Source organism: Panthera leo, chromosome F3, assembly GCF_018350215.1.
Source record: "Panthera leo isolate Ple1 chromosome F3, P.leo_Ple1_pat1.1, whole genome shotgun sequence".
Classification (NCBI taxonomy): Eukaryota; Metazoa; Chordata; class Mammalia; order Carnivora; family Felidae; genus Panthera; species Panthera leo.
The window spans coordinates 24,053,245-24,078,021 of NC_056696.1; the positions used below are offsets into that span (position 1 = coordinate 24,053,245).

General features: G+C 42.0%; 1 protein-coding gene across 1 annotated transcript in view; it reads right to left on the minus strand.

Annotated features, from left to right (window-relative positions):
• The window catches only part of CF3H1orf21 (chromosome F3 C1orf21 homolog), a 145,265-nt gene that overhangs the window by 24,736 nt on the left and 95,752 nt on the right, over positions 1-24,777 (minus strand). The window contains exon 3 of the mRNA XM_042924633.1: positions 6,123-6,199. Coding sequence (XP_042780567.1) covers positions 6,123-6,199 — 77 coding nt within the window. The remainder of the gene's footprint in view (positions 1-6,122; positions 6,200-24,777) is intronic.

Below are 24,777 nucleotides of genomic sequence, written 5' to 3' on the forward strand. Positions count from 1 at the left end.
GTTTTCCCCTGTGTGTAAAAGCAAGATTTAAAATCTGGGGGCACGAGGACATCAGCTCTGATACAAGAGGAAAATGACAAACTATCTTATACCAGCAATCCACTTTCACTTCTATATCATGTCATTTTTCCTGTCCTTGATAATTCAAGTGAGGTATATGTCCTGTTTCAGAAACAGGCCTTCTCTTGTTGCCGGCTAGAAAGGCAGGCCAGAATCTGGGAGCATGAGAATATATTAAACAGCCTCCTTTCCTTCTCTGGCGGAGAAGGGTGGAGAAGCCATTTTGCCTACCTGAGTTTTCCCAGATTCCCTGTGGTTTTACTTCTTTAAGTGCCAAAACATTTTTCATTTGAGCCATTTTGAATGCACACCTTCTAAACTTTAATAGAGGATCTATCACAAACATTACTTGACTTTCACTTAATGACTAGCAGCCACTCCCAAGGCCTTAAACCACAATCTCTCTCTGTGATACGGGAACACTCCCTGGAGCCTCTTGAGATGGGGAGAGCTGGCTCTCCTTAAGCAAAGTGGCCTTAAACTATAGGCTTTTGTTCTCTGCCTGCTTTGAACCGCTCTCATTTCTTCTGGTCAAAGAAGGTATTGGTTCTCTTTCAGTTTTCTTCCCAGCAGCTGCTTCTGCCCCATGCTTAGCACACCCAAATCCATTAGAGTTGTGTCCAACGTTAGTGCAAACAGGATCTGAGGGAGAGCCTAGGGGGCTTCCTGTGAGTGGCGAACAGGCATATTCTGGCAGTCAATGTGGCTGCTCAGACATGTTCTGGGCATCCTCCCTGTTCCTGGCCAAACTTTCAGCAGATGAGGTTGCTGGACAGCTCTGGGTCCCAGATAGAAAGGCATGTAGACATATAGACATAGATACATCTTAATAGATAACCGCATACACATATGCACGCATATACACACATATATCTTAATATGGATGACCACACACACACACACATTAGTTTCCCTGGGAGATTCCAAGAGACCTCATAAAAATGGCATTTTTAGGATCAGATGTCCATTGTGGAAACTTTTAGGTCAGAGTTTTTTACATATATTGCTTTGTGTATAATGGAAGGGAAATATTTAATCAATTGACTGAGTGGTCCCTATTTCAATTCATGTGATTCGTGACCCCTCACGAGGCAGTTCAGTTTGTTAGCATGGTGAAGTGTAGTCCCTTCTGGCACTAACGTTGTATGACTGTTACTAACTTCCATTAACTCCTTTATTGAAGTATCAAAACATGAAAACAGGGGTGCTTAGTTAGTACTCAGACATATACATATTAGACTGACAAGATCCCTGGGATCAGGAATGCAGAGATCAGGGCCCATAATAGGAGCTTGATGCCAAAGGTAACAGTGAGGACCTCAAGATGCATGGATAGTAAGCAAGCACAAAAACCTTAGTGGTTTGTGTAGTTTACCTACTTTCTAACCATTAAAAAAAGAAAAGGCATTCCTTGATTAAAGCAAACTGAACAAAAGCTACTCAACCCAGAATGAATTAGTCAAGACAGGGTGTTTTCAACCCTACCTGAATCCTGAACCAAACAGTAACCTTACTCTGGGGTAGAGGGTATAATGGTTGAGAAGTAAAACACCATTTTCATTTTCAGGTGTGCCTTGAAACAATTCTACCCAAACACAGGCAACTGGCCTTCCGTCGGTGCATCTCTACCATCACACCCCACTGATACAGGAATGTTGCCTGCTTTCTCTTTGTCTAAGAGCAAGAATATCCCGGCCTGCCTCCGTCTCATTTCAAAACCTACCAAGAAGTGTCTCCCAGCAGATGGACTGACTTCTTGCCACCTTGAAATATAGTATGTGGGCTGTGTTAGCCAGAAAGATGAATGGAAAGGTGACTTATTTATTATCAGACCCCGATGCACCAAATGAGCTCTTTCAGATAAACTCCGCCATCCCTGGGAGTGTGGCAGACACAGCCGCTTGGAGCCAATGGCACTAAGAGGTCCTTGCTGTGTGTACATCACCTTAAGTACGGTGTGACCTGAAAGAGCGAGGTTTACTCTGCTGTTCTCTGTGGGTTCGTTTCACAGGCAAGCCCTGAAATCCCTTCAACAGGGACAGAGATGGCATTTTCACTCTGATGAAATAAATGATCCGTCTCAGCGGTCTCCTGCCGGGATAAACATGGATGCTCTCTTTTCACGTGGAAACTCTATCAACACAATGGCATTAATATTAGTTTTTACCTTCAAACTGCGCTGTGAGAACCAGTCCTTAAGTAATAACTGGATTCTTAAGCCCTTTCTGCTGCACAATTTGGTGGCTGTGAATGGTGTGGGAGAAAAAAGCACATGGCCTGTCTTTCCTCAAGGTATTAGAAAGGGATAATTAGACTGTTTATGTATCCACTTACAAAGTGAGTATTTGATGCCAAGATTAATTAGATCTAAAAGTCTTTTAGAAAAGTCTGTATGCTGGTACTTGATTTAACTAATCAAACTTAACAATTTCAGTAATTCCTATTTCTTTCTAATAGACTCAGTCGCGGAAAGCACAACGTTTTCCTGGAGCACTTCCCGTGCCCCCAGTTGGTGCTGGCAGAGCTCTTGTGAGTTAACCTTGAATCGTCAAAGACTCTTCTGTCTGTGATTTCTCAGTTTCATGAGACTAGGGATGATAACAGTATGGAATCTTAAAGACAAGTAATCAAAGGAATGAAGAGGGTGGGCAAGATGAGGGTTTGAGCTGAAAGATATATGGCTTTCATTTTTAGGGACTTAAAAAAAAGTTTCCAATAATAAAAGCCCAAGCCACAAAAGTATCAGAAGACAAGGTCCTAACTCCCTAATACTTCACCTGCAAAAATGAAATGCAATTACTCAGTGGGTTCCTGGCAAATCTTGGCCTGAATAGTTATTTCTTCAAAATCATCATCATCATTGCTCAACTGGATCTCAGGAAAGTGGCTTAATCCTAATCCTCACATTATGACACACCCTTGCTTATAGTCACGCACAGCTACTTTTATTTAGTCGAATATAGTTTTTTTTAAATAGTATAATATGCACTCATGAAGCCAAAGTAAAAAACGAATGCGAGGACCTTGACAACAACCTAGAGCTAATTTACTTCCTACCCATGTGTGTTTCCTCAATTTAAGGGAACCAACATCCCCTTACTTTCCCCTTTGTATAGCTTTACTGCCTCTACATGTGCTCTAAAAAGCAGATGATTTATTTAGTTGTTTTTAACTTTACAAAGAGTGCATCATGCTTTCTGTAATCTTTCAGGATTTACTCTTTTCTCCTATTATTATATTCCTCGGTCCCATCTAGTGTTGTGAGTTTTAACTAATATTTCACTGTGTGAAGGCAGTGGGGTTCATTTACCCAATTTCCTGTAAAAGGGCATTTGGGTTATTTCTTTTCTTTTCTTTTTTTTTGAAATAAAGTTTATTTTATTGATGGGGGGAGGGGCAGAGAGAGAGAGAGGGAATGAGAGAATCCCAAGCATGCTCTGCACTCTCAGCGCAGAGCCCAATGCAGGACTCACAAACCGTTGAGGTCATGACCTGAGTTGAAACCGAGAGCTGGAAGCTCAACCGACTGAGCCACTCAGGCGCCCCAAAGGGCATTTGGGTTGTTTCTAACTGTTAAGGCATTCTTAACCAGCATCAGATACTGTGATTGGCACTGGGTCATACATTATTTCATTTATAAATATCTCTAGCCCTGTAAGAGACGATGATTCTCCTCTATTTTTCTCTGAGAAAACTGAAGCCTGATGACATTAGGTCACTCTCATGAGATCCCAAAGTCAGGAAGAATGTGCTCTGCATAGTACCTCAGATGAAGATGTGAAGACCATCTATCTTTATTATTAATAAACCTCCTGTTATCAGGTATGGGGTTGTCCTTCCACTTCCGGGGAAAAGAAACTCATTATCTTATGTATACACTGCATAATAAATAATAGTTTCTTAATCACCTGTGTCAGCAAGGAGGAAAAGTAAAACTTCTTGTGGCCTTCCAGAAAGATTTCGTAGTTGAATTCCAGTAACCCAGGTTCTGACTCATAGTTTAAAACGCACACACACACACACACACACACACACGAATAACAGAGGATTTTCTTCCTAATTTTAATGTAAACACACAAGCCAATTTAGTCAATTTCTCTGAAAGCTTCAGCACATATCAGTTTGCAAAGGAGGCTGCTTCAGTATGTCTAAATTAAATAAGTATTCACACTAAAGGGAAAAAGAAATTCTCCTTCTTATAGTCTCTTCTTAGAACTCAGAGATATGGGAAACATTTAAAAATAGCATATATTGAATGGCTTGGATGAAAACATGACTTGGTTGTATCATGAGATATCTGCTGTCTCTCCAAGGCAGATACAATTAGTGTTGATAAAAGTGATTATCAGTGAAGTGGACAGGAAGGTTGTGATTATGACATAATGTGTACCCAACGGTTCAAAAATTGGCTTTACTATTCCACTGACATTATAGATGATAAGTGGATTTTAAAATGTCCAGTTTTCTTTGAAAGTAAAAAAATTAAATCCTTGAGCTCATCACCACCCCCTGAAGAGGCCTAACCACCTGCAGCACCTCCACAGACACCGAGCCAGGGTAAAGTGATTATGAACTAGGTTATTTTTGTCTCGATTTCCTGGGAAGAATCAGACATAACACAACTTCTTCTGCTTATGGCACGGATTTATGGAACTACTATTACATACATGAATTTATTTTAGGGTGGGGGTGACTGTGCCACCAGTGTGATCAGCACCCTCAGGGAATTTGTTCATATTTAGATGGAACACCACAAAACAGATTTGTAGCTCTGGGAAAATGGAGCCTCTTTGAAGGAAAGGAGAGATAGCTTGAGTGTCACACAAAGTGCATTTTATCGCCAAGGTAGATTCGGTTCTAGAACAATTCTAGAAAAATACCCATTATTCTCTTTAACTTTTTAATTGTGCAATTCATAACACATAGAAAACATATGTTATTTGTACAGTTTTACATAACAATAGTTAAAGGAACACCCATATCATCACCACTCAGATTAAGAAACAGAACCCCTGGTCCCATTGTCTTCCATCCAGTGAGAAAGAACCACGCTTCCAAGTTTAATGCCTTTTCATTTCCTTGCTTGTCTTTACTGTTTTATCACAGACATATATAATAGGTTGACTCATTCGGCTTGTTTTTGAACTTTATGCAAATGAAACTATAGCAGGCAGGGACTACCACTTACTTCCCTTCTCGTGCAACCTTACATTCATGACCTTCTTCCATCTTGACAGGTGCAGCTCTAAGTCATTCATTTTCACTGATATGTAGAATTTTCCAGGTCAACTAGGTCTTCCAGCACCCATGTACAAGTTTTTCTAGGGTATATACCTGAGAGGGGGAATCGCTGGTGGGCAAGGTATGCCCAGGTACAATTTTCTTAGAAACTACACACTTTTCCAAAGTAATTGTACCAGTTTATACTTCCACTAGGGTAAAGAGGCCTGTTGTTCAACATCCTGGTCAACCATTTGTATTGTCAGACTTCTAAATTTTTTGCCAATCTTGTGGTGTGAAATGGTATTTCTTCCTAGACGTTAGCTATTCATGTTTCCTCTTCAGTAAAATGGTTGTTCATATCTTTAGCTTCTTTTTCTATGAGCTCTCTGTTTTTTACTTATTGATTTATAGAGTTACTTTACATATTCTGGAAACCCAACCGTTATCAATTATATGCATGGTAAATATATTCCATCACTTCCTTCTACTCTCCTACAGCAAATTTTGATAAAAAGAAGTTCTTAATTTTAATGCAGTCATATTAATCATTTTTCTTCAAAGATCTGCATCTTTTGTGACTTTTTCAAAATTCTTCCCTACCCCATAGTCATAAAGATATTTCCTTTTATTTTCTTCTAACTGATTTGACATGTCTGTTCTGTCAGTTATTGTGGGTCTTTTTTGGCACTCTCTGCTCTGTTCCATTAGACCAAATCACAGTGTCTCAATCACTGAAGCTTTATAATACATCTTGATTATCTGGCAGGCAAAACTGAGCTCACTCTGAAAATATTATTAGCTTTAAAAACAATATAAGGAAAAAAGGAACTAGAACTTACTTTGCTCTGGGTTGATGAACTAATCCTGGAATCTCTTTATTAGTTTTAAGTCGTACATTTGAACTGGCACTTTTTTCCTGAAAAACACAAACAGACACATAGAAGACAAGATGAGAATCGACAATTAAACAGCAGCATAAACTGTCATCACAGAAATGTTAGTTTTGCTTGAGACCCTTCACAGCTGGTTACTTCACAAGGACAAAAATCCTTGCAAAGATATCACACTGTAAGGTGAAACCGCCAAAGATTTTGGAACACTGTCGTGAAAAGAGGCGGGAGTTTTAAAAACAGCCATTAACTATTTTTGAAAATTATGTGCAACTCATATGTGATTTTTAGGTGTTTTTAGGAGCTACTAAAAATAGGAAGAGACTCAAAGAACAGAAGATTCTAGTGTCAAAGAGCTGCCGTAGTATAATCACAGACACTGTTCACATGCCCAGGTCAACTAACTTCAGTGCATTCTATTTATAAAAGACATCTGTAGTTATTGAGACATGAAGTTTGCACAAGGCCCTAGCAGTGACAGAGAGAAGAACATGATTAAAAATAACTAAATCTATTCCACCCAAAACAAATATTGTGAGATTGAATTCAATTGAATTAATAAAATTCACTACCAACCTATATTCGAGAAGCACCTCTTTGGCTTTTAGTCTGATCTGATTTCCTATTCCCAGTATACTAGCCACGTGGGAAAGAAACACTCTCAATCTTAAAATGCAAGTATATCCGTAAGCACGCTGCCTCAGTTGTGGTACTGCTCTGTATTTAGACCATCTCGATAATGGTACTGCTTTGTATTTATACAACATTACCTTTACAAAATATTCAGGAGGCGTTATAACTGGCTCCCAAAACACACCCCCGAAATGTAAGTCAGGGCTGTTCTCAACCTATTTAACAAGTGCCGGTGTGCGTGCAAGGATCTTGATGTGCGGCAATAATTCAAAGCCTAGGCTGGGGCAAGGAATAAAGACTCGCACGGGCTGGCCCGCTGTTCTTCCCAGATGCAGAGGGATGTGGGATGACAGATAAAACAGATGGCCCCCAAATGAACTCTTGTTTCAAGAGTTCATCTTTCTCTCAGGATAGCAGAAGCCACTTAAATCCGTGAACCTCCAGTGATTTACACACTGTGGGTTTTGGGCTCTTCACCATCAAACGTGAGCGTATCTGTGTAACATCGGTACTCCACAACAGAGGGTAATTTTGTCTGTGATCTTCTAGGAAAAGAAACAACCATTACGATTCTCTGGCAGTCTATCCTACCTTGTTTACCTCACACTAAACTTTGGAGTGTTTTCACCACCTTTTAATGGGTATAAAATATATAACTGTTCCTTCTGCTGACACAGTCAGGGAACAACAGACGAAGTACCTTCGTGTTTACAAAGCAGGGCACCGGCTCCGGGAGGGCGAGGCCCAGCACTTGACGGGAGCCGCGAGTCACATTACTGGTTGCACAAGTGAGCAAGGTCAACATGTGATGAACGTCTTTTTAACAGTGAGAGAGAAAAATAGCTCACACGTCGTCCCTCTGGAAGGACTGCAGAGGTAGGTTCCAAGTTAGTCATCTTTTTCCCCTTAAACTTCCTGTCAGCTTGGATTAAGCACTGAAAATAGACATATGACGGGGCCTTCCACTTTTTCTCTACTCACATAAGTTCCCAAACGCTGAGCTAAAATGATGTCATTTTGAACACTGCTGAGGCAGGAACGCGGCTTCTAATACTAAGACTAGAAACCGTACACAACTGTATTCTGTTTATACTCAATCTATTAAACCGTACCCTTCATAACGGCACTGAGTCACCACATCTTCCTTAAAACCACACTGTGTGGTTGCTAGGAGAAGAAGGAAACCCCAAGCAACAGAGGCTGGGCAGACGGGACGGGCCAGCCCCCCGGACACCACGCACAGGTGCACACTGCCAGGAAGCGGGAGGACCAAAACCGAGGCAGAGGCTCGGGGAGGAATCTCAGCTTCAGATTTCCCAGTTACACAAAAGGAAAAAGAACGTATACATAATTACACATTTCTATGGATTGCACACGTAAAATGCATTAGCTTTTACAAATCACCACTCACCAAGATCGTAACAATGACCCAATGACCACGTACTCTAAGTCAGGCACTATACTAAGTGATTTCCGTATATGAACTCATTTTAATATTCACAATTATTTACATATATTAACTCATTTTTATGTCCACATTTCTGAGATAGCTACCGGTTTTATTTTTACTTTCTTCTTCTTATTTTAAAGTTTATTGATTTACTGTGATAGGGACAGAGACACCATGAGTGGGGAAGGGCAGAGAGAGAGGGAGAGAGAGAGAGTCCCAAGCAGGCTCCATGCTGGCAGCACAGAGCCCGACATGGGGCTCGGACTCACGAAACCATGAGATCATAAACCTAGCAGAAACCAAGAATCAGACGCTTGACCAACTGAGTCACCCACGCGCCCCAATAGGTACCGTTTTTATTCCCATTTTATAGATGAGAAAGCGGAGGCATTGAGAGATGAAGCACTTACCTGAGACCACACAAGAAATAAGTGATAGCGTTGGGATTTCAACCCAAGAAGGGTCCTCCGCGTCCACGCTATCGGCCACTAGGCCGGCAGTTCTCAAACCGTTTTAGTATCAAGCACCCTTTGCCCATATTCTCCAGATTTTGACACATTTCATTATACAAGATGAAAAAAGAAATCACATTTGTTAAAATCACCATCGATCTCATCAGGAAAATCTTGACAGAAGCTGTCAGAATCCTGACAGAAATCTGTCAGGAGATCCTGACGGAAGCTTGTGGTGGTATAAAGTTTTCCAAAATTCTAATTTTGGCTTAACATTTGAATTTTATGACTGGCAACACATACTGCCAATTGTTGTCTTTGAAGTGACAAGTTCTCTTCATTCATTCTTGAGACGATGTTTGCCAAATATCCAAGTCTGAATATCCATAATTTATCTGCCACACATTTTTTTTTCTAAAGTAGAGACAGTGTTCCATAAAAACAATTGCTAGTTCAGCCTGCAACTCAATCAACTGCAGAAGTACTTTTCCTTTGGATAACCGCCCTACCTGGGTGCGCAGAAAAAATGTTTTATGTGTGCCTATCTCCCATTTCATCGCATAGACTATTACAAAGCTGTGCACAGGTGTGCCTGGGTGGCTCAGTCGGGTAAGCATCCGACTTCGGCTCAGGTCACGATCTCACGATTTGTGAGTTCGAGCCCCGCATCGGGCTCTGTGCTGACAGCTCGGAGCCTGGAGCCTGCTTCGGATTCTGTGTCTCCCTCTCTCTCTGGCCCTCCCCCACTTGCACTCTGTCTCTCTCTCTCTCTCTCTCAAAAATAAACAAACATTAAAAAAATTTTTAAGAAGGTATGCATCCAAGGCACAAGACAATATCATTAAATAAATTTACTGCTTCATGAAGGACACTCTGAAGTGACAGTGGAACGTGTTCTTCCATTAGAAGCACATGGTGGTGGTGGATACGATGACTGCTGACGAGGTTTGGTGCCACCGCCTTGACTGGTGTAAGACACCAGCAGTTTCACCCGCTGCCGCTTCTGTACCATCAGTGCAAATGTCAACACAGCAAAAAAGGCAAAATGCTTCTTAGCATTGTGAGGAAAATGACCTCGAGGACATCCTGAGAATGTTATAGGGACCCCGAGGCCTGCAGGCCATACTCTGACTTGTATCTCTCTATTTCTTTCTTTTTTTTTTTTTTTTAACGTTTATTTATTTTTGAGACAGAGAGAGACAGAGCATGAACGGGGGAGGGTCAGAGAAAGAGGGAGACACAGAATCTGAAACAGGCTCCAGGCTCTGAGCTGTCAGCACAGAGCCCGACACAGGGCTGGAACTCACGGACTGAGAGATCATGACCTGAGCCGAAGTCAGACGCTTAACCGACTGAGCCACCCAGGCGCCCCTGTATCTCTCTATTTCTTTTGCAGAGAAGAGAACAACTGATTCTTTAATTTGCTATATGCCTTGTTTTAAAAAATATTTAACTACTTTATCGTGGTAACATTTATATTCCATAAAATTCCATTATAAATGTGTGATTAAGTGATTTTGGTAAGTTTACTGAACTGTGTAATTACCACCACAATCCAGTTTTAGAACAGTTCCGTCATCCTAAAAAGTTTCTTCAAACCCACTGGCAGTTGTTTTCTGCTCTCCTCTGTAGCCTCAGGCAACCACAAATCTGCCTTCTGTCTGAGTATGCCTTTTATAGATTCACGTACATGGAACCTTATAATATATAGCCTTTGGTGTCTGGCATGTTTCGCTTATAATGTTTCTGAGGTTTACCTATATTGTCGCATCTTTTAGTATTTCATTTCTTTTAACTGCTAAATGATATTCCAATGTATGGATATACCGTATTATATGCATTCACCACTGGACGGATATTTGGGTTGTTTCAAGTTTGAGGATATTATGAATAATACTTCTATGAACACTCATGTGTAAGTCTTTGTCACTTCTCTTGGGCAGATTCCTAACACTGAAGAGCTCGATTATATGGTGAGGTACATTTAACTATTTAAGATATCACCAAACTGTTTTCCAAAGTGGCTGCACCATTTGACATTCTCACTTGGGGTGCAAGACGGTTCCACTTTCTCCATGTCCCCGCCAACACTTGATAGTGTCTTTTCAATTATTGCCCGTCAAGTGCTGTCTGATTGTGGGCTTCATTTATTTTTAAAAACATGACTCATTTGGATTTGTTCTTTGTATCCCTCAGAACATCCAGCACCTTGCTACACAGGATCATTGACGTGTTTATCAGTTAGCTGTGTTTGCACCAAGATGTCAGTTTTATATTTGCTGATAAACATCACTTAACTCTCCTCAGGGTTTGTTGGTTGGGGAAGGGGAGGTTTAAAGAGGTCTGCTTAAACAAAGAAAAAGAAAAAGAAAAGCAAACAAACAGAGAAAACCAGAAAGGGCTGGAAGGACGAGGGTATTGGGAGCCTCAGATAGAGCAGACTCACCAGAGAGCCGAGAGTCGTGCCACATCTGGAGTGTTCCAGACACAGGAACGCAGAATTTGAGAGATGAGGAAGAGGTAACTAAGATAGCATTTTCCCTGGCAGAAAAGCCCCTTTTATTGGTATATGACACTCGTAAACTAAGTACCTAAAATAAACTGGGACCAAGTGGGGCTAAGATGAAGCCATTGAATAGGCCACCAGAAAGCAGTCTGCAGAGCAGTGGTTCATGACCCATCCATGCTGGTATCAGAATCATCTGAGATGCATGTTAAAATACAGATTCCCAGGCCCTACCCAAGACTTCCTGAGTGTGAGTCTCTGGGATTGAGGTCCAGAATGTGCATTTTATTTTTTTATTTTTTTTATTTTTTTAACATTTTATTTATTTTTGAGACAGAGAGAGACAGAGCACGAACGGGGGAGGGGCAGAGAGAGAGGGAGACACAGAATCGGGAGCAGGCTCCAGGCTCCGAGCCATCAGCCCAGAGCCTGATGCGGGGCTCGAACTCACGGACCGCGAGATCGTGACCTGAGCCGAAGTCAGGCGCCCAACCGACTGAGCCACCCAGGCGCCCCCAGAATGTGCATTTTAAAGAAGAGTCCTAGGTGACTCTTAAATTCAAAAAAAGTTTGAGAACTTCTGCTTTAGAGAAAAGATACCTTTGTGCTAAATATGCTGCAAAGCCACTCTGGGGGTCCGTAGAGAGGCCCACCAGAGCAGCAACCCCTTTAACTGTTTTATACTTAGGGGCTCTGTAAGTTGGAAAAAAGCATTCGTTTCTCAAAAATATTTGCAAACTAATGCCAGGTAGTGACAGGTTTATGTAAACAGTAAATCAAACAACTTTCTCCTTTGCTTGGAGTAATTTTCTTTCTTTATGAACAGAACACACTTGCCGGTGTCTAGAGTAAACTTAACATTCTCTTAGTTCCTCTGAGGCCGGAGACAGTCAAACCAACTGTATTTATGCTGCTTCCCCAATCCCTGGGTGGCATCTCCCAAAGGGAAAGTCAGAACCCTGAGAGAAACTGACAGCTTCTTTAAAAAATTTCCCCGAACCTCCCCTTCTTTTTTTTTTTTTTTTGAAGATTTTATTTTTATGTAATCTCTACACCCAACACGGGGCCCAAACTCACAACCCTGAGATCCAGTCGCATGCTCCACTGACTGAGCCAGCCAGGCGCCCCACCCCTCCTTAATTCTGAAGGCGGCCACACAATGTGTTTAGGCATCTGACAGAAAGCACCCTCCCTGTTGGTGAGAAATGGAACTTCTTTTCTTCCATCACTTGTTGGCCTGTGTTGTCCCTTGAGTCTGAGTGGATCTAGGTAGCTGTCACCCTGTGAGGCTCCCTGAGCTGTTCCTGGGTTGGAAGCGTGGGGAGGAACCTCAATTTCTTTTTCTGGGCCCAACAGTAGGAAGTTCAGTCTTATAAAGGAATCTCAGGGACCAGATGGATGCAGGAAGCTGGAGTCCTAGAGACAAGTAGTGGGGGTTGGAGAAACAGCCCCTGGAATTGCTAGTGAAGGAGGTGCTCAGAGCAAAGACACAAAAGCACTCACTCAATGTGACTTTGCAAAGAGTCCTCCCTACATACAGATTGCGTGTGTGTACAACTGAATCCCTGCATTTTAGAAAGTACATGAGAACTAGAAAACATTCAGGGTGTGGGGGAGGGGGCGTACACATATTTTTAAAATAGGAAGACATCAGCTATAAAATAAGTAATTATTCCACTTTGAAGGAGTAACCCATAGGATGTACTCTCTAACAAAACGGCCTCATTTGATGTCTTATATGTGATTTCTCATGTGGTATTAACATGGGATAGGATACTGCATCTTTCAAAAATAAAGGGGGGGGGTGCCTGTGTGGCTCAGTCGGTTAAGCGTTCGACTTTGGCTCAGGTCATGATTTTGTGGTCCGTGAGTTCGAGCCCCACATCAGGCTCTGTGCTGACAGCTCAGAGCCTGGAGCCTGCTTCGGATTCTGTGTCACCCAAACTTTCTACCCCTCCCCCGTTCATGCTCTCTCTCACTCTCAAAAATGAATAAATGTTAAAAAAAATTAAGGAATTTTAGCTTTTGTCTTCTGAATGATGGTGATTAGCTGAGCCACATTCATTCTACCACAATTTTTGGATATTAAAAAATAGCAAGGTCCCAGCCACCAGATGCAAGTGTTGACTTAGATCCATCTACATTATCATAATTTCATGAACTCAACACTTCCATCCATAATTACCTGTCCAAGGAGATTATTCGGATTATTGGTATTTGGTTAGAATTTTAGTAGTGATGGAAGTGACGTGGAAAGTATCAGCTTTACGGAAATTCTTTTTCTATAAATTAAAATACAGCCATGTATCTCGTTTTACACTGAGCAAATGTCAAGTGCGGCAAATCAGTTTTAAGGCTCCTAATATAATTTGCACTGTTGTTTCTCCAGATAGATTGTAAACATTTAAAGTAACTTTAAAAAGTAAACAGTTGTAAGAAGTTGCTCAGAATAGATTAAGTTGTGTACTGACAAATTTAAGACAAAGTCATTAAAGTCACTATGCCAGTATTTCAGTAATTAAAAGTAACAAGGTATATATAATGTTGTCAAATTACACTGAGACTTGGAAACTGAGGATGTTTGCAATAAGATGAGGTATCTCCAAGTTTTTTTTTTTTTTAAGCTTATTTATTTATTTTGAGAGAGAAAGAGAACATGAGCAGGGGAGGAGCAGAGAGGGAGACAGAGAATCCCAAGCAGGCTTCATGCTGTCAGCGCAGGGCCTGATGTGGGCCTTGAACTCACAACCGTGAGATCATGACATGAGCCGAAATCAAGAGTCGGACACTTAACTGAGTGAACCATCCAGGTGCCCCTCTCCGAGTTTTCCAAAGAAGTATTAATACATACCCAAATAATTAACTTGTCAGAACCACATTCAGTTATTGTCTGAGACACTGAATATCACTTAGAATGGGGGAGATTACACCGTGGTAAGAAATAGTCCCCAGTACTGGTGGTTCAATAAGATACAAGTTTACGTCTTGCACATGCTATATGTGCAGACGAGCAGCAGGGCTCTGTGTGTCCCCGCTCTTCAGGGATTCAGGCTCACAGAGGTCCCATGTCAGCACGTGCTGTCATAATCAGCATGGCAGGGGAGGGAAGACCAGAGCAGAACAGTTAAGTGCTCATACTTACGTGGCCAGAGCGGATCAGAGAACCACTTGAAAATTCAAGAGAGTGGAGAAAGTAAAATCCTACTATGTGTCTGAAAAGAGCTAGAACTGGAATATTCAGGAATAGTCCTAATGACCACCATAATGCTCACCTAAAAAAAGAAAAAAGTATGTTTTCTTGACCACAGAACTACCTAACATTAATCATAGCAGTCTTCTTTTCTGAATAATCTGATGTACAACTGTGTCATGTATTTGTACTAAATTATGTGTGATTCATAGGAATATGGAAGAAACTTCAGTGCTGAAAGTTTAAATTGGGCTAAAATGCCATTCAGAGGTTAGAATGCAAAACAAAGGTGAAAGTGCTTGACAAGCTGATGTAGTGGACAAGCGTTAATAAATCAGGCTAAATGCTCCCTGGATACAGGTAAGAGGGAAGAGAGGCACAATCTGTGATTTATACCCCAGAAAACTGCACCTACACCCAACCCCACACACTTCTTGACTTTTCCATTTCTCACATCTCTCCAGCCATCAAACAAAACACATATGATGCCAATCGTATTCATTGTCATCCATAGCAACAAGATCAAGCATTTTAGGAATTCAACTACCAATGGACTGTGGTCCCTAAAAGATTGCATTTAAGAGAGCTGTCTAGCACAAAATAACCACGCTTTATAACAGACGTTTCTGGTGGGTAAAAAAACAGCCACAAAAATCGAAGTATATTTGATCAAAGTTAATAAAATATTAGAATAAAGAAATGTATCATCCATCATAAAAAGTCACCATTTATGCAGAGTTGCTGAACTTTTCCCGTGATGAACCAAAATCTTGACAGGTTTTCCTCACTAAGTCAAGAGACTGCAAATGTCAAAGCTAAAAACAAAAAGTTAAATGATCCAGTTTTTCTTCCAGGCACGATTGTTTTTCTCACACTCACTGTGCTGTAGAAGCCAGCCAAAAATCAGACTCCAGCCTTCCTGAACTCGCTGGACACACCCACATCTCCCTTCAATTCCAAATTTGTCAGTGCCCAGAAAATCTGCTGTTCTCCTATTGTGGCCGTAGCAAGTTAACACGAATGTAGGGGCTGAAAACCACACGCATTTATTATCTTACACTTCTGGAGGTCAGAAGTCTAACAGCAGGCTGCACGGCTACCTTCCATCTGGAGGCTTAAGGAGAGAATCTGTTTCCTTGACTTTCTTGTCGTCTACACGTTACCTGCACTAGCTGGCTTGTGGTCCCCTCCTCCAGCTTCGAAGCAGCACTGTAGCATCCATCCTCTCTCCTCTCTGACCTCTGCTCAGTCCTTACATCTTCTTTTTCTTTAAATGTTTATTTATTTTTGAGAGAGAGAGAGAGGGATACGCTGACAGCACATAGCCTGATGCAAGGCTCAAACTCACAAACTGCGAGATCATGACCCAAGCCAGAGTCGGACGCTTAACCGACTGAGCCACCCGCGCGCCCGGCATCTTCTTCTAACTCTGATTCTCCTACTTCCCTCTTGAAAGGATCCCTGTGATTATATTGGGCCTATTCAAATAATTCAAGATAATCTCTCCACCACGTCAAGACCCTTAATTTAATCACACCTGTAAAGTCCCTTCTCCCGTGTAAGGTACCATATTTACAGGTTCCATGGATTAGGATGTGGACAGGAATTATTCGGCCTACCACAGGGTTCCCCCTGGATTCATACCAAAGATTCATAAGTCTCCCACAAACAAAACAGGTTCACCCCAAGGTACCACAGAGTCTCAACCCTATACAGCATCAACCCAAGTCTCAAGTATTAGGCAAATCTCATCAGCTCAAAAGTCCCACACCTCATTATCTAAATAATCTAAATTAGATATGAATGAGGCTCTGAATCTAATCCATCCTAGGGCAGAATTCCTCTCTATCTGTGAACCTGTGGAACTAGAAATCAAGTTACCTGCTCACAAAATACAACGGTGGGGAGGCAAGAGATGACAGCTATAGGCATGCCCATTCAGACAGGGAGAAATGGACGAAAAAAAGGAGTCCCTTGTCCCAAGCAATTTCAAAATCCAACTGGGCAGACTCCCTTTGCTTCTAAGGCCTGGTAATCATCCTCTGTGGATTAAGACTCTGCTCCCCGGGCCCGTGGTTCTACCCTTGTAGAGTCATTCTTACTTCTTGAAGGATAGCAACATGTTTGTGGCTGGGCTGTCTCATCAGCTTGTTTCCTGCCTGTACGAATTTTGGGAGTGTGACACCTTATGCACCCTCTCTCTGACCCTTTTGGTTCAAACTGGTGTAATATCTTCAAGAACGCCACGGGCCTCCTGTGTGTGGCATGGGGGTTCACTTCATCACACAGGGGGTTCTTCCACAGATACTTCCTAGACAACCCCATCTCTAAGGCTGGCTTCTGCTGAGACAGCCGAGGGGATACGTGCCTCATCTCTTCAAAGAGTCATCTGTGTGACTGAACACTCTGACCTTTTCATTTTTACCAGAGAGTAGCGAAAGGTAGTTTGGCCACACCCTTGGCTGTCTCCCCAGAGCATGTGTTCCTGACAGTGAATCTCCTAGTTTTAGCATCTTTTGCAATCTGGACAGACTAAGAGTTCCCCAAACCAGTAAGTCCTGGCTCTTTTTTCATTAATAATTCTTCCTTCAATTTAGCTCCGTCCTGTCACATTTCATTAGAAGCAGCGAGAAGAAATTATGCCCTGACTTCAACACTCCAACTTAAAAGTCTTCTCAGCTAAAGATTCAAGTTCATTGTTTACAAGTTCTGCTTTCCACATCCTTGTAGGACAGGATTAGCTAAGCATTTGGCCACCATATTACAAGTGCCTCCTTCCCTCCAGTTTCTAATAACATGTTCCTCATTTCCTTCACTTACCGGTGGTACCTTTCACGTCCGTATTTCTTTTTTTTTTCTTAATTTTTAAAAATGTTTAAATGTTGCTTCATTTAACAAAATTTTAAAGTTTATTTTTGAGACAGAGAGAGAGAGACAGAGAGACAGACAGACAGAGAGAGAGGGAGTTAACAGAATCTGAAGCAGGCTCCAGGCTCTGAGCTCTCAGCACAGAGCCCAAGGCAGGGCTCAAACTCACAAACTGTGAGATTATGACCTGAGCCGAAGTTGGACGCTTAACCAACTGAGCCACCCAGGTGCCCTGATGTTTAGTCATTTTTTGAGAGACAGAGACAGAGCATGAGTGGGGAAGGGGCAGAGTGAGAGGGAGACACAGAATCTGAAGCAGGCTCCAGGCTCCAAGCTGTCAGCACAGAGCCCAACACGGGACTTGAACTCATGAACAATCATGACCTGAGCTAAAAAATTGGCCGCTTAGCTGACCCAGGTGCCCCTCATGTCCAACGGTTCTACCAACGGTATGTTTATGATGACTTGTATTCTCTGAGGTGATACAGGTTTTCTTCACCACGCTCTTTTTTCTGAGCCCTCCCCAGAAGAATCTTTAAAATCCCTATTTCTACGAACTGTATGTACAAGGCAACCTAGGCTTTTTCTATCCTGCTCCTCAGAATTCTTCCAGTCTCTGTCCACTTCCTGATTCCAAAGCTACTCCACATTTATAGGTATTTATTATAGCACTACTATATTTCAAGGTGCTGGATCTATATTGGCTTCGTATTGCTACTTAACAAATTACCGAGGACTTATGGACTTTTAAAACACCAATTCGGAGGTCAGACGTCTAATGCTGGTCCATAGGATGGTCCTCCTTCTAGCGGCTCTAGGAGAAAATCTGTTTCTTTGGGTTTTCCAGCTTCTAGAGGCTGACTACCTTTGCATACGGCTCCTTTTTCCACTTTCGAAGTCAGGAATTTAGCATCCCTCCTCTTTGATCTCTGCTTCCATCCTTATATCTTCTTTTTCTAACTCTGATCCTCCTGCATTCCTCTTATAAGGATCCCTATGGTCTACTGGACCCATAATCCAGTATAATGTCTCTGGGTCAAGATCCTTAATGTAATCATACCTGCCAAGTCCCTTCTCCCACATAAGGTGACATAGCATTCGCAGGTTCCAGGAATTAGGATGTGGACGTTTTGGCGGCAGCAGTGGGGGGGGGGGGGGGGTCATTCTTGACTCTATCTTCTCTTAGTCAAGAGCTCAGGCATATCACGTGTGCAAAACTCAGTCTTCTGAGGCCAAGCAAATATCAAAACCAGGTCCTTGGATCACAACGAAAAGCCATATAGGGACAGAAATATGGGTTACTAAATAGTGGTGGAAAATCATCATGGAGAAACCTAATGGCCCATTCTTCACTAAACACTGCTTAACAATCCCTGGATGCCAGACTGTGCTAGAGAATTGGGAGACATGATCCTCATCCACCACAAAATAGAAGAGTGAACTGATGTTTAGAAATGACTGACGTATGTGTCGTAGAAGCACTCAGGATGACACAACTCAGAGGAGGAGGTCAGGGGAGCTTCTTGGAGATGGAACCAGGCAGGGTTGGGTCTGGAAGGCGGAAGAATACCCCCTGACAGGGAAAGAGAACACGACATGTACCGGGAACCACGCAGAGCCCGGGAGAGCACGAGGTGCCAGGGTGCGAATGAGAGAGGAAGTGGCGAGGCGGGTAGCGGTGGGCCACAGAGGGCTCATGCTCGGACACTGCGCTTGCCTATGAAACAAGGAGGAGCCATTGAAGGAGTTTATGGATCTTCTGGCAAACCGTTCCAGAGATGGAAGCACAGAGCCAATCCGGAAGCTGAGCCAGTAAATCAGAAGAGATTCTACAGCAGCTAACAAAGATGGGAGGGGCTCAGCATGGCAGACAACAAGGGCACAGGCTCTGGAGTAAGACGACCTCTCCACTTTCTACTTGTGTGACTTTGAGTAGATTCTGTAACCTCTGTGCTCGTTTCCTGTGAAACGGTGATGGAAATGTGTGAAATGGCGACGGAAGTAGTATGTACCTCACTGGGGTACCTGTTGTACAGGAAATACATCACAAAATGACAGCTTGTATTAATAAGATGGTTGCTCTGGAAATAAGGATGAGGAAACAGATCTGGGAGTTGTCACTAAAATTACTGAGTGCCCACTACATGCTAAGTGCCTTGCTTAGTGCTGCCCTCATGGAACAATTGTAAATGTCAGAGGAAAAAAAATCCCCCAATACTAAGTGTCGCATTTACAGATCATTTAGATATAAACATCTATAAATAAATAGATACACATATACATACACATAGACATAGATGTATACATATGGATATAGCATTTACAGGGTAGGTGGAAGAGGACAAGGTTTAGCTAAGGATGACAGCCAGATTTTCGGCTTAGCTGACAACAGGAAATGTTGGGGATGAAATGGGGAAATAAAGGAAGTTTAGGGTTACTGATTAAAAGGGTGAAATATGGCTTCAAAAAATTGCTTCTTCTTCCTTGCTACCTATGTATGCCTAATGGGTGGGCTGACTCCAAGTCAAGGTATCTTTCTGGGCAAGCAAAGGACAGGTGACACAGTTATTAACGCAGAAACACGGCTGGGCAGACATGTGTTTCTCTTGAAGGGAATGAAATGTAAGCTTCAGGACCTATACCAGGTGGCCTGAACAGTGAGAAGAAATTAGGAGAAAATGTAGTCTTTCTGAGTGGATACATTAGAATGCGATTATTTCGAGGGTGCCTGGGTGGCTCAGTCGGTAAAGCACCCGACTCCTGATTTCGGCTCAGGTCATAATCTCGCAGTTGTGAGACCAAGCCCCGAGTCAGGCTCTGCACTGAGCACGGAGCCTACTTGGGATTCTCTCTTTCTCCTCTCTCTGCCCCTCTCCCACTTGCACTCTCTCTGTCCTCTCTCAAAATAAATAAACTTAAAAAAAAAAGAAAGAATGCAATTATTTTTGAGACAATGTCCTTTACTTGTCACATAGTCTCTATCCAAGTGGAGCCCAACCAACATTCATGTAGGAGCGAGGCAGGTGAGAGCCAGGCCCCATGCGTATGGGAGGCAGAAAAGCACCGTAGATGGCGAGAACACAGGTCTGAAGGCCTGGAACTTACTGGTTTACCTCACAGGAGTGGATCTGATCTCAGGCCTGACTGGATCCGGGTAGTCAAAGAATGCCCCCTTCTCTCCCTTGCTTTCATCTTTGCTTATCACCTTGATTTCATTTTTTTCCATGACCCTATGGCAATGCCACATTGGGTCCTTACAAGCCTGTGACCCAAGAGGCAAGAAAGTCTTCCCTGTTAGGGCCATCTTCAAAGATCTCAGAGAAGCACCGATAAGCCTGCCTTCTGTCCAGTGCCGACCACTCTCGAAAAGAGGATGTAGTCTCTTGGCAGGAGAAGAGAAGCAACACAAGACCACATCTTTTATTCTGCCTGTGAGCTCTCTGCATGAAAAAAGGTTTTTTTTCCCCCTCCTTTCTATTACTGTACATATTTACAAAACATAAATTCTCTTTTGCATGTATTTCTGTTTTTAAAAAGTGTGTTTTAAAATAAATACATGTTTTCACATACAGGAGTTCTAAGTTTTGGACTGGTGGCAAAGAACTGATTTCATTTTTCTTCTATTATTTCTTCCATTGCTTCTATGATTAGTCCTGGCTCATTCTAAATTTAGCTCCCTACCCATACATTTTCTTCTATACCCTTCTGCAACCTCTCCCACCAGAAGTTGGTGTAAATGAAGGGAAGTCGATGTTTTAACAGTGCCCCCAGGCTTTCTTGTGAATACAAGCGTCAATTCTGTCGTGGCATGATTATTTTACAATGTGGAGTCAGTCATTAGGCTTCTATACACAGTCTTGACAGTCAATAATCAAATCTGGCGACGTTCCATTATTGATGTAACTTTTAGCCCAAGGCTAGGAAAAGACTGGTTGGTTGTAACTAGCATTTGGGTTGAAAAAGCACTTTAAAATTGAAACGTGGTACTTAGGCAATAAAAAGTAAGCACTATTCTTCCGGCCGCTCCCGGCCCCACTCCTTTTGGAGAAATGGACTGCTTGCGAGGAATATCTTCATTCTAAACTTTGCAAGCAGAATTGATCCTGAAATGCTTTAATGGATTGTGTTTAACCATGAGTGTCTTTATTTGCTGATCTCCCCAGTCTTCTAGAAGCTTTCTGGAAAAGTTTCCATACTCTCTTTCCACATTTGCCTTCACCTTTGGTGTATGCTCCCACAACACTTCTGAGCTGAGCACGTACTGTTGATGTGGGACCGTGAAGGGACTGACTCTCCTCTGGCAGCCTGACACCAAGACGGGGAGAAAAGTCTAGAACAAATGATGTGTGTCCTCTGCCGCTGTCACTTCTCATCTCTCTGAGGTTCTTTTATTAGGCTTTGTATGGAGGGGCTTATTCATGGCACCACAAGCCTCAGTTTACTAAGTCTGCCTTTTGTAAAATGGTTTCTGAATGTTTGTTCCCACTTTACCCATTCGTCTAACACTAGATCCTACCAGGCAAGTAAGTCTTGGGAACCAGTTTGCTGCTTCCCTCCTTCTTTACCTCTCAACTCAAGTGAAAGTCTTTCCTGACCTGAGTGAAAGGGTGGGGAAGGGGAGAGGGGGAGGAGCTGGCAATGAGAGAAAAACACGTTAAGCTACACATCTAAGAGCTTTAATGAACCACAGAGAAAAAGGAGATGATCCCCATTCCTCCAAAGTGAAGATACTCAGAAATGTGTCTTGGCAAGCTTAACTACATAATCCTTGAGGAATGGAGCTGAAACCTTTAGGTGACGACTTATAGTAGTTTATTAATTCAGCTACGCTAATATTTATGACCACATACTGTGTAAAAAATTATATGAATTTAGAAATATTCCTCTTGCACACTCGTATTTCACAAAACAACTTACGCGTTCCAGGTGCATCTGGCATCTGGCATCAGTGTTTTCACAACCAGTCACCCACTTTTTGAGTCTTCTATTGTTTCCAAGGCATATTATGTTTGCTTCCAATTGGTTGAAATACAGTGCAGTTCAGATTTTTGTATGCTGCTGTGTTGGCCATTTAATTCCAAGCCATAAATACCCAGCTAGTGGTGATCTCTGTGCTGCTCACCACTTACTGCATTATTCTCGCAAAGTAACTGTTAGGAGGCTGTTATGATGACACACAGAAATAGTACTAAATTAGAGCGGTATTCTTTTTTCTCATTTAGAAACAAAAGTGATTCAGTCAGCAGGCCCCTCTCTATAAGCATCTAAGGTGATCACTGAGGCAAGCCAGCGCTTTAGCCTAGCGTTTCCCTTAGACACTCTGTTCAAAATAACAAGAGTGCCCTGTACCACGTGATTCATATATAAAATGGCATCTACTTTTCTGAAGGACTTAAAAAAAATCCTGCTTGTATTCTGGCAAATACCATAACGTAGTGGAAATTGATCGTGTGAACCTGATTGAAAGGGTATCTTTTACCAAAGTCCAAGATTTCCGGATAAAACTTAACAGAAATATTAGAGACTTTACCCCATTTCTCAAATGGAATACTGAAATGAAATCTCAGCACCACATCTCCTGTGCAATAGTCATTTGGCAGAAAGCATGATGAGAACAATGAAACAGCCCAAACAACTTGTGTGTATAACGATAGGCTTGTCTGTATGCATATTCTCTGACAGTTACTGTTACAGAAGATAAACTCCTAAAGTACAGATATAACCATGGTTAATTTGTTTCTTATGTGAGGCCATATGTATGTACTTAACTGATGGTCCTGTGATAATCTGACAACAGAGAAACACAGCTTTGGATTCTTTATCGCTATGGTCTCTTATAGTTGCACAAACAATAACCACAGTAAAAGTAACAGCTATCACTGACGACACCTCACAGGTGCCAGGTACCGCACCGGGGCCTGCAGGCATTGATTATGTTAGTACCAAGGAAAGGCCAAGCACAGGCCCTGCCGTGTGTAAGAGCCTAACAGAGGTCGGCAATTGTTATTACTGTTATTATTAAAACTTTTCCTTATTTAATCCTTACAACAGCTGTCTGAGGCAAGCATTCAAAGAGGAGAACATGAATGAAACCATCAAGGACAGAGGCTCTGAGAGATTTTGTAAGTTGCCCAAGGTCAGAGAGTTATTGGCCAAAAGTAGATAGGAACTATGCATAGGTATCTCTTTCAATAAATATTCTGCATTCTTAAAAAAGCCAAATCTACATAAGCTAAAAAAGGAGGGCGAGAGTTAAGAGTAATCCACATAATTTTTAATACCCCCTTTGTGTTTCCATACCAAAAAAAAAAAAAAAAAGAAAAAAGAAAAGAAGCCTGAAAGGGACCCAATTTTAAAGACACAGGCAAGGACCCCAGGGCTACTGCTGAAAACAGCCTCTGTACCACCCACGCCAAAGCAAGTCAAGGCCAGGCAGGTAGCTGAACAGATGATACACCTTGAGTAAGCAATAGGGAGTAGAGGGACCAGGTATAACTGGGAGGAATAGCCATCAGCGAGTATCTCCCCAAAGGCATTCAAATTCAATTTTTAAAAACTGAGGTATAATCGACATATGACATTAAATTAGTTTTCAGGTATACAATGTAATGATACAATATTTGTATATACTGCAAAATGATCACCGCAGTAAGTTTAGTGAATGCCCACCATCATACATGGTTACAAAAGTCTTTTTCTTGTGATGAGAACTTTTTAGATCCACTCTTCTATGAACTCAAATATGTAATACAATACAGTATTATTAACTATAGTCACCAGGCTGTACTTCCCATCCCCATAACTTATTTATTTTGTTGTTGGAGGTTTGTACCTTTTGACCCCCTTCACCATTTTGCATACTTTCCACCCTCTTGCTTCTGGCAACCACTCAAATTTAAGTTAAAAAAAAAAGGTATTTGGGGGCACTTGGGTGGCTCAGTTAGTTAAGCATCCTACTCTTGATTTTGGCTCAGGTCATGATCTCACGTTTCACGAGTTTGGGCCCCACTTTGGGCTCTGCACTGATAGTGCAGAGCCTGCTTGGGATTTTCTCTCTCTCTCCCTCCCCGCCACTTGTTCTCTCTCTCTCTCAAAATAAATAAATAAACTAAAAAAAAAGCATATTTCTACTGGCCAAATCATACATGTAGTGGTATGCTGGAGCTGGCCATTACTGGGAGAGCCAGTTGTTAAATGTTCAGGAATCTTGTTAGCCAACTGCTGCTAGTTTGAAATCAGCCTTTGTGGGAGTAATGACACTGTGGAAACTGGTGAGTTTGCCAGCACTGTCTATATATAAAATCATAGATGGTTCTGTTTCAGATTCGTTTGCCATCTCTACCTGAGTCCTTCTTCTTGCCTTGAGACAGGTGTTCATGACCAAGGTTAAGGTGGGCTTACATATTTAAGTAACAGCTTTTTCCTCAAATAAATACCCTTTATATGTGGTCAAGAGGAAACTACAATCCAGTGGAATGTTTTAAATGGACCAGACTGAAGTGTCA